The sequence below is a fragment of the Podarcis vaucheri genome, assembly GCF_965113315.1.
Source record: "Podarcis vaucheri genome assembly, chromosome: 14".
NCBI classification, from domain to species: domain Eukaryota; kingdom Metazoa; phylum Chordata; class Lepidosauria; order Squamata; family Lacertidae; genus Podarcis; species Podarcis vaucheri.
Window position 1 is genome coordinate 42,241,611 of NC_138752.1, and position 17,097 is coordinate 42,258,707.

General features: G+C 46.1%; 1 protein-coding gene across 1 annotated transcript in view; it reads left to right on the forward strand.

The window, feature by feature from the left end:
* The window catches only part of MOSMO (modulator of smoothened), a 47,149-nt gene that overhangs the window by 23,330 nt on the left and 6,722 nt on the right, over positions 1 to 17,097 (forward strand). Inside the window, exon 2 of the mRNA XM_082199976.1 lies at positions 12,719 to 12,931. Within this exon, the coding sequence (XP_082056102.1) occupies positions 12,719 to 12,931 (213 nt within the window). The remainder of the gene's footprint in view (positions 1 to 12,718; positions 12,932 to 17,097) is intronic.

The window sequence follows — 17,097 nt, forward strand, 5'->3', positions numbered from 1 at the left end:
AAAAACTTAAAATGAAGACGAGAACAGAGAAACCAGCAAAGACCAGTGAGAAGCATGTCGGGACAAAACCAGGGTGGGAGGAAAAGAGGGAAATGGACTAATCATTTTTAGTAGTGTCTGCAGTAACTGATGGCTAAACAGCTGAAAAATGCTCTCCTGCCATTGTTAGTGACAAAGCGAGAATCCGTTTGCATGGGGTTTAGGGGCAAGCTTGCTCCTCACCTATCCGTGCCCCCAGCCCCCAGGGCAGGTACCTCCCACTTTGTGAGATGTGGGTTTTATGTAGTTTGGGAGCTTGTGCATGACAGGGATCACTTTACATATCTGCGTGAAGCTAAATATAGCTGCCTTACGCAGGAGCAGAACAGCTGTGTGGTCATTGTAGCTTCTGGCTCCGATGCTCCAGAGCGAGGGCCAGAACTCGTATAACTGGAAAGGTGGAGATTGGAGAACACACTGTTGGTTCATGCAACAGGCTGGTTACTGGCCTACGTCAACGGTGTCTTTAAAGTTACTTGACATCTCTCTCTTTCTCTCCCTTTCTCGGTGTGTGTTCTCCCCCTTGCAGCCTCTTGCCATTACGAAAACCCCACGTTCCAGATTTCAGTGGCAGTTGTGATTTGCCACAGTGCTGGTGTGTGTGTGTGTGTGTGTGTGTGTGTGTGTAAATCATTTCTAGCTCAGTTCAGTATATTAGCTACGGGACAGGCACTTAATTAAACTTTGTGCTAGGCAAGAATACCCTTCGGCATGAGTCCAAATGCTACGCTTCGGTATGCAAGAGCTCAACAAAGTCGTCTTTATGCTTTCCAGAGTGCTGCCCGAGAGTGACTTTTTTCAGTGCCTGCCAGTTCTATCTTGTCTGGAGGCAAACGTTTGGGGAAATGTGCTAGATGCCCCTAAGTGGTAGAGGGGCTGGAGTAGCTTTAAATGTCATTGTGTTAAAGCCCAGGTGGCCATTTTTTTTCTCCTCTTGTAACTTGAAAGATCAATGTGCTGGATTGCCTTTATTTTACTTTATTTTAAAGTTTGATTTATTTATTTCATTTCTGAATCACTTCTCACAAGGCACCCCAAAGCGATTTACAGTATAACATACCGTATTTTTCTGTGTATTAGACGAGGGGTTGTCCAATACATGGGTAGTGGCATTGGGGGGGGGGGGGTTAGAAGCGGTGTGCCAGTCAGCCAGCCGGTTGGCGGGAGTGCAACTTCCCCCAATGCTGCCGGAGTGGGAAACGATCTAGGGAGTGTTTCCTGCACGCAGCTGTGTGCGGGGAGAAGCTGCGCACTGCTAGCCAGCTGGCTGGCTTCCCCTGATGCCGCTGCGTGCGGGAAACACTCCCTAGATCATTTCCCATGCGTAGTGGCATTGGGAGAAATTGCACTCCAGTCAACCGGCTGGCTGGCTTCCCCTGATGCCGCTGCATGCAGCAAACACTCCCTAGATCATTTCCCGCACGCAGCGGTACTGGGGGAAGTTGTCTCCAGCCAACCGGCTGCCTGGCGGGAGCGCAACTTCCCCCTATGCCACTGCATGCGGGAAACGATCTAACGGGTGTTTCCTGCACGCAGCTGTGTGCGGGTAGAAGCTCAACAACTTTGGGCCATCTCCCCTTATTTTCTTAAAACTGAGCCCCCCAAAATGGTTGGTTCTTATACATGGGGGGCGTCTTATAGATGGGAAAGTACAGTACATAAAACAATTGCATATGTAAAATCAATTCAGTTTGAAGACAGATACCAACCGGGATAAAGGTTTTAGAAGGTTTGTTGAAAGTGGAACGTCTTTAGCAGGTACCAAAAAGCAATAGAGAAGGCATCTGTCTGATATTCATTGGGAGGATGATCCAAAGGGCCGGTGTTTCCAAGAGCATGCAGAATGGACCTCCTGATATGGACCTCCTGCAGGATGCCCTCTCCTGTAAAATGCAATGATTGCTTGGGCATGCAGGCAGTGAGCTGATCTTGGAGGTATCCTGGTCCCAAGCTGCGTAGGGTTTTGTACACCATATACCTAGCCTATCTAATTGGCAGCTGGTGCAACTAATAGCAGTTGTAGGGCGGTTTGCATTGTGGGCTGTGTTCCTGGAGGAAGTTTTGGTGTTCTCCATGGCACCTTACAAAGTTTCATATGTACAGTGGTGCCTCGCAAGACGAAAATAATTCATTCCGCGAGTCTTTTCGTCTTGCGATGTTTTTCGTCTTGCGAAGCACGGTCCGTCGCAACTGCGCCTCTTCAAGCGGCTTTAAGAAAAAAGCGCAAGACATTTTCGTCTTGCGAAGCAAGCCCATAGGGAAATTTATCTAGCGAAGCAACGCAAAACCAAAAAACCCTTTCGTCTAGTGGGTTTTTTGTCTTGCGAGGCATTCGTCTTGCGGGGCACCACTGTATAAGCAAACTGGGCCAGTTCTCTTCTCTCCAGGAACTCACACATGACAACAGCGGTCAATTCTTTTTGTGAACATAGTTGCAGGACCACACTAATTTAGTACAACAGTAGTTGTTGTGCAAATAATAGCTCTGTTCAGATGTTTGCTGAACTGTCCTGTTTCCAGGGTCTCTGCCAGCGGTGAGCTTTGTGTGTTGAGAAGGAAGATCTGGTGGAGGAGTCTTTATGCTTTCAGCTGAGTAATGGGTCTGTCCCTTAAGACCATTTGGCCAAATGCATGAAGATTATTCCTTCACACCTCCCACACACTGCCGATCGGAACAGGGCAATTGGGCTGGAGCTGGCCTGCGTGTGTGGCCACATTGAGACACTCTTCCCAACAGTGCTCCTTGTCTATGGCCTCCTATGCTTTTTTGCCTGCATTTGTGGATCTCTGGAAAGGCACAGTCTGTAATGGCTGTGATATTTCCATGTCAGAGCATCTCTAGAGACTGATATGCTTTTACGGTGCAAGTGCTAAAGGAGTGTGATGATTTCCCATTCTGAGATACTAGTAACTTCCAAATGTGATGTTCCTTGATGCATCCTCAGTAAATAGCTGCTAGTTAAAGAGGGGGAAAGGCCAAAGAGTATTCAGATACATTAGAAATGTTCTCCTCATTGATGGAATAATAAGTCAGTCTCTGACTGGTGCATTCTGTGCCTTGATTTTCCTCTTAAGCAAGTGATAATGTGCTTTACACCATGTCTGGCAAGAGCTGAAGGTTGTGGAGGTAAGATTTATGAGTTCAGGACACAAAAGTCTGAATATGCTTGCCTCTTAATCTGTAAACAGAACAACCTGCCCGAAGCCCATTTGAAATAAAGCCTCCATCTATCATGCTGTGTTCTGAATATACATCCTCAAATTACATCTTAAGAAGTCTCAACAGAAATCGGCTGTATTCAGAGCAATACTAGTAAGGTACAGATATAGGGAATACCCGCACCTCTCTGACTCCGGATATGGATATACATTTCCTTCTTAGTATTATTAATGTGGAGGGCTTTTTAAAGCATCCGATCTAAATGTAACCTAATGGTTACTGAGACAATATTATTACATTTTCAGACTGTGTGTGTGTGTTTTGAATGGAGTCCATATTTCCCTTGTCACACATCATTTTTATTGCCAACTGTTTCCCACATGCCTGTTCATGATGCTTTTTAAAAGGGGGGGGAGGGGATATGTTGTAAGATAAAGCAATAGTGAGTAAAGTGAAGCAGTATTGAGAAAGTTAACTAAGATAAATGTGTATGAGGCTTAGTTATCTCAAACAGGTGAGGACATCAGCTTGTATCTGGCCTGTGCCACTTCAGATGGATGGGGGGGTCTCTTATGAATGGATGCATGGCACTTACTCTCTGTACCTAGAGAAAACATAGAATCATAGAATTGTAGAGTTGGAAGGGAGTCTGAGGATCATCTAGTCCAAACCCCTGCAATGCACGAATCTCATACATTCCCTATACAGTCGTACCTTGAATCTTGGACGCCTTGGCTCCTGAACAAATTGGCTCCCAAACAATCAAAACCTGGAAGTTTGTTTTCCGGTTTACGAACGATTTTCGGAAGCCGAACATCTGGTGTGGCTTCTGATTGGCTGCAGGATCTTCCTGCAGCCAATCAGAAGCTGCACTTTGGTTTCCAAATGTTTTGGAAGTCGAACAGACTTCTGGAACAGATTCCATTCAACTTCCAAGGTACGACTGTACATGGAAAACTCATACGTCAAGGAGAATGTTTCTTTCATAGCCTCCCTGACATTCTAAGTGTCTATGAATAATCATTGGTTTTTCTTCACAGCATTCCATCATGAGACCTCCAGTCAGCTGTCTGAAAGGGCGCAGGCCAGGAACAGTTGTACCTTATTGCCTATTTGTTTTTAAATCAAAGGATTTATTCTCTCACAAACATCTTCTGAAGCATCTTTAGGCAGCGGTTCACCTCTTAAATCAAGCTGAGGGACAAAGCTGCCTAGTCTTTCCTAGGGACTAGAATAAGGCAGAGGTTAGTTGCATCCTTTGGATGCAGTGCAGGTGTGGGGGAACATTTGGTGCTCTAGAAGTTGCTGAACTGAAACTCCCATCATCCCTGGCCATTGGCCCATGCCTGCTGGGGCTGATGGGAGTTGTAGTCCAGTGACAAGTGGAGAGCCAAAGCTTCTTCACAACTGGTGTAGAAGATCTGAAATGGTTTTTCCTGCAATGTTGTGTTCAAAAGCCACCTCCTAGAAATCCTCTTTTCCAAATTAGTGGAGGAGGATTTAAAACTGGATCTTTAGCATCCGTATTTGACAACTCTGTGAGGCAGGTTAGGCTGAGAGCTAGGAATGGTCCAATATCACCCAGTGGATCTCGACCAGCATCCTAACCATTGCACCGAACTACCTCTTTTTTAAGGCTGTAGATAGGTTTGTAACTTGCAGGACAGCAGTAATCCCCAAAACTGCTGAGAATCTTTCAGATAAGTTGGTGAAAGTGGCTGCTGGAGACTAACTGATGTAATGCTGTTGACATTCTACTGAACTTTAACTGCTGTATGTAATTGTGTGTTACTGGAAGAACTTGCAGTGACCTTTTGGTTAATGCACATAAACTGTCTTTGACTTTGTCCCTCTTGAACCTGCTGCCTTTCATTGATTCTCATTAGATGCTTGCAATTTCCAGTATTATGAAGTATTTTATAAAGTCTAGCCTTTAGTTCCTCTCCCCCCACCTCAACTGAAAATCCCCAGACACTGCCACCTTTCCCTGCAGGGAGATCCTGCAACCTGTAGCTGATTTTCTGGTGCCTTTGCCATACACCTCTTCCAGCTCTAAGGCAACTGCTTCTTGGAGATTGGGCAAACCAGGCATCCAAGACATTGGGTTGTAGCCAGCTAACTTTTACTCAGATCCATTAATTTCAATAGGTCTACTCTAGGTTGGTCCACTGAGTACTAAGAGCAAAGCATCCCAGAGTTCCCTGGGAAGAGTGATGGATTGATTAAATCACTCAGGGAACTATTGCTCTGGGAGAGGAAATAGGGGTTTCCTAACAACTCTCAGCACCCTTAACACTTCCCAGGATTCCTTGGGGGAAGCCCTGGCTGTTAAATTGGTATCATGGTGATTTAAGTACTGCAGATGTCCCCCTAATTATAAGGCAGCTTCTTGTGACTCTTGGTATGGCTCCATGGGATATACTTATTTATTTATTTTATTTTATTTTAGATTTTATTTTATTTATTTATTTATTTATGTACAATGGTACCTTGGGTTAAGAACTTAATTCGTTCTGGAGGTCCGTTCTTAACCTGAAACTGTTCTTAACCTGAGGTACCACTTTAGCTAATGGGGCCTCCCGCTGCTGCCATGCCGTTGCCACGTGATTTCTGTTCTCATTCTGAAGCAAAGTTCTTAGCCCGAGGTACTATTTCTGGGTTAGCGGAGTCTGTAACCTGAAGCGTCTGTAACCCGAGGTACCACTGTACCACCCTTTATCCAAAGATCCCAGGCTGGTGTACAACATTCAGAACACAATAGATGGAGCATAATAAAACAACATAATACACAGCATAATAATAAAATAATCATAATAACAGTCCCCCGCCCACATTTAATAGGCCGTAGATTATTTAATGGCCAAAGGCCTGGGTAAAGAGCAATGGCTTTGCCTGGTGCCTAAAGTCATATATCGATGGCGCTGGGTGAACTTCTCCGGGGAGAGCATTCCACAGTCGGCTTTGGGGGCTCTGCTTCCTCCTCCCTTGGCCATAGATAAGCAGTATAAAGAGAAAGCAGTCTCTTACCAGTAACAGAACTGTTTAATGAACACAGCAAAAGAACAAGCACTCCTTCTCAGAGTGCAGGTGCTCCCAATGAAGGTTCTGCCCACTTCCCTCCAGTCACTTCCGCCCTCTCGTCTCCTAGCCACCTGATCTCTCAACCATTGAGCCTTTTGCACAGTTACCTTAGCTAATCTCCTAGCCTTGGGACTGAGAGGCTGCCCATCTTCCAGTGGTAGAGAGTCTGCTAGCTCACTCTCTTCCCATTCTTCTTGCTGTTCACCTCCCAGTTCTGCCCAACTGTTGTCTTGCAATCTGTGCCCCTCCATGAGCCATTGTTCCAAATCCACACTACTCCACTGCTCCTGTGGAGTTTCAGGATCCTGGCCATGAGCAGGGGGAGGGGTAGGCTCCCACTGTTCCTCACCAGAGTTCTGCTCCTCAGCCTGGTCTCTGACAGTTGGGGAGCCACCACAGTAAAAGCCTGTTCTCATGTTGCCACCCTCCAAACCTCTTGGGGAGCGAGGACATGGAGAAGGGCCTCAGATGGCAAGTGCAGGGTTTGAGTCAGTTTGTAAGTCAGTCCTTAAGGTAATGAGGTCCTGAGCCATGTAAGGCTTTATAGGTCAGCACCAGCACTTTGAATTGGGCCCAGAAACTAATTGGCAGCCAGCTTGAATTGTATATGTATGGAGTCAATAAGTAAGGTAAAGGACCCCTGGACGGTTAAGTCCAGTCAAAGGTAACTATGGGGTTGTGGTGCTCATCTCGCTTTCAGGCCGAGGGAGATGGTCTTTGTCCACAGACAGTTTTCCGGGTCATGTGGCCAGCATGACTAAACCACTACTGATGCACGGAGGACCATGATGAGTGCCAGAGCACATGGAAACGTCATTTACCTTCCCACTGCAGTAGTACCTATTTATCTACTTGCACTGGCATGCTTTCTAACTGCTAGGTTGGCAGGAGCTGGGACAGAGCAACGGGAGCTCACCCCGTTGCGGGGATTTGAACCGCTGACCTTCCGATCAGCAAGCCCAACAGGCTCAGTGGTTTAGACCACAGCGCCAGCCACGTTACCACCAACTGTAAGAATGACTCTTACTTGATGAATGACTCTTGTTTAGGGCCCATCTACATCAGTATTGGCCACACTGACTGGCAGCAGTGCTCCAGTGCTCCAGGGTTCCAGACTACTCTTCTCCCCAGCCCTATCTGGAGATGTTGCGAGTTGAACCTGCAGGTGCTTCACCACTGAACTATATCCCTCCCCCCCCTCCAAGGGAGCTGTTTTATGCGTTCACCTTTGCCTCCTAGCATTCTTGGACCCCCTGAAGTTCCCTTCCCTCTTTCCTATTTGTATACTCTTCAGAACAAGGGATAAGGCTGTCTTCAGAGGCTGCTGCACTACAAATTATTCATCACGATTTTTGTTCTGCCTTTGGGGGGGTAGGAGGGGTGGCACTGTTAATGCTGTGCTCTCAGCCCTGAGCCCGTCTGAATAATTCAAAGGTGTTAAGAAGTGGGAGTAGAGGCAGGTGCCACTGTCTGTGTTTTTCCTTCCTTTTTATTGTAGGCACTTCCTTTTTTTTGTTGTTGCCTAGGAAACCAGCATCGGCTGGCATGTTGATGATCAGGTGGAATCCAAAGTAGCTTCAGCTGTCAAAGGTATATTCCACCTCTGTGAAATTATCTCTGCTGATCAATCGAATAGCCCAGGTTTTTATCGCCTTTGCTAAGTTATGGACACCTTCCCTCTAGCTCCACTTCTCCTTTCTAAGTTTTGGCCTAAATCTGCAGTCCAAATAATTATCTCTTTGAAATAGTCTCCAATGTTAACGGGTCCAGCAATGTGTCTTAATCAGAGTTGTAAGACATGAAGAAAAGCATTGATGGCCCTCTAAAGGTATTATGCAGACCTGATAATCCCTATTCACATGAACAAGAAATTTAGAAATGCTGGGCTGTGGGAAGTGATATTCGCTGACTCTCTTGGCTCATTCTTACAATCAAGAGTTCATCTCCGACTGCCTCCATCAAGAAGGGATGGGGATGACTTTCACTGTCCTCTTGTCAACATCTCTTGGAGTCTTGGGATCATCTAGAACAGGCATCCCCAAACTCGGCCCTCCAGATGTTTGGGGACTACAACTCCCATCATCCCTAGCTAACAGGACCAGTGGTCAGGGATGATGGGAATTGTAGCCCCAAAACATCTGGAGGGCCGAGTTTGGGGGTGCCTGATCTAGAATATTCTTGGTCAATCTTTTCCATTGGGCTCCTGAAAGATTGTCTTTAATCTCTTTCAGTCTTTTAAAATGACGTGGTGCCAATGACAGATGTGTTTGAGGAGTCCTGGCATTATGCACATCTCTTAACTCGGTGGTGTTCGCATGGTTAATACAGCCATTCTGTCTTATGGCCGACCCTGTTTGTTAAGATTATCCTCTGTTGTCTACCTGACTTTCCCTTCGATTCTCTTAGCCTTCTAGTGAGCCCCAGCATCACACACAGGTGCTGTTTTTTGTTTTTATGGAATTCTGAAATCCACCAAAATAACACAGTGTTACCACTGTGTGAAAGGGATATTTCAAAGAGATCCTGGTCTTAGCAGAGATTGTTGACCTTACCACACCCCTTTGATTTAGTTGCTGAGTCAGTCCTCCAACTGTGTAAAAAAAATGGGAGTTGAAACAGGTTAATGAGTTGTTATCCCAGATACCCCCTCAAATCATGTTCCTGGAAATGTGCATTGATGTTTGCAAGGAAGGTCTGTGTGTGCAAATAATTCAGGGAGAACTTAATTAATAATAGTTACATTATGAATTGAGGGGCAATAAGAGAAGTGTTGGCTTTAACCCAAAAGAGAGAGTTTACTTTGGCTCAGCAGCTGCCCATTTGAGGATGTTCAGTAGGCATGACTTCTTTTGCCATTTACTTCCACGTCTTCCTCCTGGCACCTGGGTGGTGGACATTAGATACTACCAATTTTAGGTGACGATGGGTGGCTTGTCTGTTGCTACAGCCTGAGCCTTTAAAGTTAAGCTAGGTTCATTCCTCCATGCAAATTCTCACCTGCAATAACATTCCTGCTGGCCAGCATAGGGTCCATGGAGACTCTGCTGGCTTCTTAGGTCTCCACATGTTTAACTGAGTGGAAGTAAACAAGCCGTCCTTTTGATGCTCCCTATGGAAGAGATTCCACCAACCTCCGCTCCTTGCAGAGTTAAATGGAAAACAGAGAACACTGTTGTTTTTTTCTGCTGTGAATTCATCCAGCTCTTTCTAGGAAGGAAAGGCTGCCCTCTCACGCAGTTGCTCAGTTATACCGTAGCCCGGACAATCTTGTCTTTTGAGAATCGTTGTCTTGAAACAGAGGTTGAGTTGTCACTACCCTACCTTTTACAAGAATGGTTGGGATTCAGTTTCCCATACAGAGATCTATGGCAGGGCAGTGAATGGGCCTCTTTCTCTTCAAATGACAGGGAAATAATTTGTCACAAGTGGTTTGCAGGCATTATTCCCTTTGAGGGGGTTCTTTTTGTTGATTCTTCCCATAAACCCTGAAAAATTATTATTATTATTATAAAGCTAGTTGGTAACATTTGCATTAATTTAATAGCAATTACAGGCATGTTGTTTTTAGTTTCCTTGCATAGGCTGTAGCTTGGGGTGTATATGACATTTGCAGATCTCCCTATAAAGCAGACCCCCCCCAAGAGTAATCCTGCACAGCAGCTGTGACCCAGCAGTTCCAGACCCCTCCAGATCTACTGTCTTGGATTGCCAAAGAAGTCCAAATTCGTGTCTTACAAAAGCAGGTTTACTGGCTTCTTTTGATCTCTTCTGAGGAGGGGAGTGTAGCTGTTGATGGCTTTTATTCAGTTTGATAAAAGTATATTGGAACGAGATGTGCTCAGATACACGCTACATAATACCTGTGCTCAGCGGAGATTATATAGCGTACGTAGGTGGGTTCAGAATTCAAAAAGGATCTTGAGGATCTGGAAAAGTGATTCAAACGATCAGACAATTGGAGCATCTTCCCTCTGATAAAAGATTAAAGTGTTCAACATTTCTTAGTTCATTTCAAGTAATGGCGGTGGGTGGGGATGAAGACACACAGTAAGGGAGGGATGGGGGAGCCCCATTTCCCATCAACCCCAGTAGTCAGGCAGTCAAGTTGGAATCCAGCAGTGTCCAGAGGGAGACGGACACTCTTTCCCTGCAAGTGGGACTTGTAAAATATGTGTGATACTGAGAAAGTGGGTAGAGAGGATCTGTCCCTTTCCTACAAAATAAGAACTTGGCAAAACTGATTCCACCCAATCTAAACCTACTCTAACCCTGGCCCACAACCTCATGCATTCCCCCTCCTAGGCCCACCAAGGGTCTTTTCCCCTTTTCCCCTCCCTCTACCTGTTTCTTGCCCAGGCCCCTGGTTGGCAATATTGCCATTCCTCAGGCCAAAAACATAAGAAAAGCCCCGGTGGATCAGGCCAGTAGCCCTTTTGGTTCAGTACCCTGTTCTCACAGTGGCCAACCAAATGCCAGTGGGAAACCAGTAGGCAGGATTCAAGCCCAAGAACACTTCCCTCCATGCAGCCCTTGCCATAGTTTCCAGCAACTGGTGATACCCAACAACCGACATAGCTGTCATGGCTAGCAGCCATTGGTAGCCCCAACAGAACATGCTCATTCCTCATCTGGGACGATAACCCCAAACCATTTTATTGGATACTGAAACTTCTCACACTGCAGAAAATAGGGCCGGAAATAGTGAGAATGCTCATATCTGTGGGTGCACAGGAGCTAAGGAGGATTTGCAAGGTAATTGGTTTCAACTTGTTAAACCGTTTGCATCTGGAGTACCCTAAGTGAGATTTGTTCAAACGAGAATGCTTTGCTCTTAGCTAACAAGAAGCACCTGAATTCTGTGCTGTAAACACATGCAGTCGTGTCATGCTGGCCTGCTCCTTTCGTGAAGGCGGCTAAATTGAAATAGATCTCCCAGCGCCAAGCGAGGCGTATTAATTGCACAGCCTTATTCTATTATCTTTGGCCTAATTTTCCGGAAAATGAAGGCTGTGCGCTGTGGCAAATCATTAGGACATTTGTAACAATCAAGAGTAGCCTTTGCTGTTATGTGAGGCATTTAGAGCTGTGTCAACTGACCTTTTCATTTGCCCACAATCTGTGCAGCTCTTTTTGGAAAGCTTCTGGTTTGAATGGAAAATGCGCAGCTTGGAAAATTCCACTAATTTTCTACCTGCAGGTGGTGTCTAGAACAGGAGACCCCAGGCTGCCAGCCTATAGACCTTGCATTGCAGTTTACAGCCAGCCATACCCAAATTCCTACTGTGGACAAGTTGTTGTTAGAGATGCTAGTGGCAAAAAAGGGCAGGGATATGTGGAATCTGACAACAATTCCAAACTGCTAGCTTTGGTTGCAGGGAGGCAACATCTGCCCTGTGGTGAACAAGCAGATGAGCGTGAGGATTGTCCGTGTTGATGCATTTGCAATTTGGTGGCCTCTGTTACAGACTTGGCTGAGCCCATTCTCAAGAGAATTCCTTAACACTGCAACTGTGACATCTGAACAGTGACTATTGTGTTTGCCTGTGTGCATTTCCCACAAACAGACAATGACTCTGCCTGCAGGTGCTTTTAATCCAATTGTGTTATAGTTAGTCTTAAGGGAGGAGTCATTAAACCGTACAGATCACAAGGCTTTTTTTTCTCCCCTTCAGTGTTAAACCTTTTAACTTCATGCCCGAAGGTGAGTGGGCAGCAAGTTGGAGCTGAGAAGAAAACGTCCTCTGCTTTGAAATGCATCAGTTTCCTGGGCTAACCATGCTGTCTAATTGCACTGATTCTTTTTTTTTTCTGTCTTGGGTCACTCTTGCTATCTGCAAGCTTTATTCAAGTGGTCCGTGGCATGCCTCTGGATTGTTGGTTGAGGATGGGAAATGGCACAACCATCACATTAAATGTTCATAGTGATTTTTACCTGTATTTTTTATTCTTTTTATTTATTATATTGTATTCCCTGCATTCTGTGGAATTCAAATTGAAATACAGTAAAATGCAAATGAAGCAATAAAGTGAGATTGAAAAATCATACAGCATCTAGCACAGTACAGTTGCTACAAAGGACAGAAAAATCATCAGGTGGCCCACTGAGGTGCTCAGGAATTTTCAGGTGGTCCATGGAGGGGGAAACGTTGGGAGCCACTGATATAAACTTTCTACAAAATGGCTACTAGTCTCTTGGTTCAGAAGCCATGTGCCACACAATGTCAGCTGCCAGGTCGCAACAATGGCCAGAAGGGCTGTTAGCTTAATTCCCCCCAGAAATACCTGGGTGGCCATTGTAGGGGGAGACAGGATTGACTTTTGGTGTGACAAGCCAGGGCTGCTCCTAACTCCTTGTTTTGAGGAAGCAGGTGGGGACGGGCAGAGAGTAAAAGGCACACCGGTTAATGGGTTCTTGTCTTGTCGTGTGTGTCGTTTCAGGTGCTCTCACAGTTGGCCTTGTGCGACAGTGTCAAACCATTCATGGACGTGACAGGACCTGTATTCCTCCACGGTTGCCTCCTGAGTGGGTCACCACCTTGTTTTTCATCATCATGGGAATCATTTCACTGACTGTCACATGTGGCTTGCTAGTGGCTTCCCACTGGCGAAGAGAAGCAACTAAATACGCACGCTGGATAGCATTCACTGGAAGTAAGTCTGCCTTCTGGGCTCTGGAGTAGATCTGGCCGCAGGCCAAACCTCTCGGAGTCACCTTGTCTTTTGGGAAGTCAGCAGAGGGGAGCACCTGTGTCTGAGATGCTTCCGAACACCTTCCTCATAACCTGAAACCCCATGTGGACCCTCCCTTCCCTGGCAGGAAGCTGAAAACGCTTCCCTGTTTGCAAGAAACCTGCATGTACTGACTCCTCCTCCAGCATAGAAAAGGCCAATGGCAAACCTATAGCATCTGCCATTGGTTTCTGTGACCTGAAAGAAGGAAGGGTTTATTAGATTTTATATTCCCCCCAAGGAGGTCTAGGTAGGATGCATTCTGAGTTTGGGGGGGGGTGAGGGGTAAGGCTCTTTTCTCTCATACACAACTAGGTTGCAGTATACTAGTTTCGTCCCTACTGCTAAGCCTAATTTGGGTTCCTCTGTCAAAGGTCAGCACGCTAACAGTGGAGGGCATGGCTGGCTGAGTGGAACAAAGTGAAAAGGAGCATTCCACCGGGCAATAGTTCAGAATTTGTCCACTCCCTTTTCAGAGCCACCTGAGCCCATGATCAACCACAACATCTTGTGGCAATGAATTCAATACATTAATTAGGCCTCCCACACAGCCAGCCTTTAGGTACAGCTTTGTGCAGCCCATGAAGGTACACAAGGGAAGTCTGCAAGCCCCTGCTGTTCAGATCAAAAGGTCTTGAGGCAGAGATGGCGCTGTTTCCCTCATCAAACTCCTTCATGTCCAAAGCAGAAGCAGATTTCCCCTGCTCTAGTGCAGCTCCTTCTTCAAGCCCCGTAAACCAAATATTGGCTACTTCATTGAATGCTGCTGAACATGCAACTCGCTGTCCACACAGGATCCAAAAAGACTCGCAGTCCTTGTTTGCAATATTCACTTAGTTTTAACTGTCTACAAGTCAGGCTCATCTGTCAACTTTTTTTTTTAAAAGTGGCACCTGTTAAGCATGAATGCAGATTAATAGCAATGGCTGCTGAGTTACACAGTACTTGCACTGGTGGCTGGTGACTGTTGGAGCTGGTGGGGCATAAGGCAGGGAGGCCAGTGGTAGGTGGAGTCAGTGCCAGTGATAAGCAGAGCCAATTACTTCTGGTTTTGCCCTTGTCCTTCTCCCTGCTGAGTTCTACAAGGAGCAATGCTGAAACTGAAGAGGAGGAAGTTTACAGCCTGTGCCCCTCTTGAACTGGTTGCTTAGCAGTTCTTGTTTTATCTGTAAGCCACTTGAGTCCCATTAAGGAAAAGGTGGGGTATTAATAATAATAATAATAATAATAATAATAATAATAATAATAATAATAATATATAATAATAATAAATAAATTAAATTATTATTTATACCCCACCCATCTGGCTGGGCTTCCCCAGCCACTCTGGGCGGCTTCCAAAAGAATATTAAAATACTGTGATACATCAAACATTAAAAGCTTCCCTAAACAGGGCTGCCTTCAGATGTCTTCTAAAGGTCTGGTAGTTTTTGTTCTCTTTGACATCTGGTGGGAGGGCGTTCCACATGGAGGACGCCACTACCGAGAAGGCCCTCTGCCTGGTTCCCTGTAGCTTTGCTTCTCGCAATGAGGGAACCGCCAGAAGGCCCTCGGAGCTGGACCTCAGTGTCCCTGCAGAACGATGGGGGTGGAGACGCTCCTTCAGGTATACTGGACCGAGGCCGTTTAGGGCTTTAAAGGTCAGCACCAACACTTTGAATTGTGCTTGGAAACGTAGTGGGAGCCAATGTAGGTCTTTCAAGACCGGTGTTATATGGTCTCGGCGGCCGCTCCCAGTCACCAGTCTGGCTGCTGCATTCTGGATTAGTTGTGGTTTCCGGGTCACCTTCAAAGGTAGCCCCATGTAGAGCGCATTGCAGTAGTCCAAGCGGGAGATAACCAGAGCATGCACCACTCTGGCGAGGCAGTCCGCGGGCAGATAGGCTCTCAGCCTACGTACCAGATGGAGCTGGTACATAGCTGCCCTGGACACGGATTTAACCTGTGCCTCCATGGACAGCTGTGAGTCCAAATTGACTCCCAGGCTGCGCTCCTGGTCCTTTAGGGGCACAGTTACCTCATTCAGGGCCAGGGAATCCTCCACACCTGCCCGCCTCCTGTCCCCCAGAAACAGTACTTCTGTCTTGTCAGGATTCAATCTCAATCTGTTTGCCGCCATCCATCCTTCAACCGCCTCCAGACACTCACACAGAACCGTCACCGCCTTCACTGGTTCTGATTTGAAAGAGAGGTAGAGCTTGGGTATCATCCACATACTGATGAACACCCAGCCCAAACCCCCTGATGATTAAGGAAAAGGTGGGGTATCATAAATAATAATAATAATAATAATAATAATAATAATAATAATAATAATAATAATGGGCTGTTTGAGGGCACACTGAAGGTGGTTGGGCATTTGTCCTTATGGACCAGCCTCCACTGAGCATATTCAAGCTGTCTTTGATCAAACCTATTTCTCACTCCACAAGTTAGAACTTACCCCATATTCACAAGCCATCAGTCACTGTGGGCCAGCAGTGCAGGTTGGGAAATTTGAGCTGGACTGATCTCCTTTCACAAATATTTACCCACCCAGGAAGATCAGAAATACTGCTTTCCGTGAAGCACCCTTCTCCAAACTTTTGCGCATGTTTGGGGGTGGGTAATTGGAAGCTTATCTCTTTATGCAGACTAATTATAACAGATAGGATCCGTTTTGAAAAATGGAGTAGGTGCACATGCATGTTTTAATAGGATTGCTTTATTCCCTGCTTTTTGTTCTAGTCAACAACAGTTTCACCTAGACCAGAAACCAATTTTCTGCAAGTGTCTGAGCCTAATCTACTGCAGGATTTTGAATATCCCCAAGTAAAAACACTACATTATCTAAAAGACAGACTCAGAATGCCCTGGGCAGCTGCATACAGTATCACTGAGAGCTAGTGTAAATAGAAAAATGGATAAAAGGGGGAATGCGGCATTGTGGAGTTTTGGGGGTTCATACTCACTCTTTTTTCTTAAATAATATACTTCTGCAAGCCTGAGTTTGCTGAGACCTCCTTCTAAAGGAACATCAGAAATGGAGTAGAAATGTTGGAGGAGAGGGCAGTACTGTCAGTGGGTACTTGATGGCGGTGCAGAGCTCAGGTGCAGAGTCGGCCTTTCTCTGAATTCTATTTGCTGAGAGAGGGGCTCCCTTTCCCTATTGCCCCATGGTTGCCATGCCAGAAACGTCATGACTTCTGGGAGGCACTCTGGTTCAATGGTAGAGCCGGCCAACTCTGATTCTCTACTTTGCATGCAGAAGGTCCCCTACTCAGTCTCTCGTATCCCCCAGTTAAAAGGTTTAGGTATCAAGTGATGAGGAAAAACCTCTACCTGAGACCCTGGTGAGCTATTGCCATTTGGAATGGACAGTTGTACCAAGCTAGATGGGTAGGTGGTCTGACCAGGTGCATGTCCACTTCTGATAAGCCATACGATGGGCATAATGCTCCTTTTGTGCTCTAGAATCATAGAATCATAGAGTTGGAAGAGACCACAAGGGCCATCGAGTCCAACCCCCTGCCAAGCAGGAAACACCATCAGAGCACTCCTGACATATGGTTGTCAAGCCTCTGCTTAAAGACCTCCAAAGTAGGAGACTCCACCACACTCCTTGGCAGCAAATTCCACTGTTGAACAGCTCTTACTGTCAGGAAGTTCTTCCTAATGTTTAGGTGGAATCTTCTTTCTTGTAGTTTGGATCCATTGCTCCGTGTCCGCTTCTCTGGAGCAGCAGAAAACAACCTTTCTCCCTCCTCTATGTGACATCCTTTTATATATTTGAACATGGCTATCATATCACCTCTTAACCTCCTCTTCTCCAGGCTAAACATGCCCAGCTCCCTTAGCCGTTCCTCATAAGGCATCGTTTCCAGGCAGCGGGAGGGGAGTGATGCAACTGTATTGGGAGGAAGAGCCTGGCCAAGGTTGAAGGTGATCGACACTGGGTCAGCAAACCTAGAATTTTATCCTGTGTGATCCCTTGGGAACATGAAATTCCCAAGAGCAGGTGTCCCCTCCTTACCTCACATCTGGGACCCACACAGGCAGTGGGATAGGGTAGTAGAATAGGCTGAAGGCTTGTTTATTCCAGAGTGTGC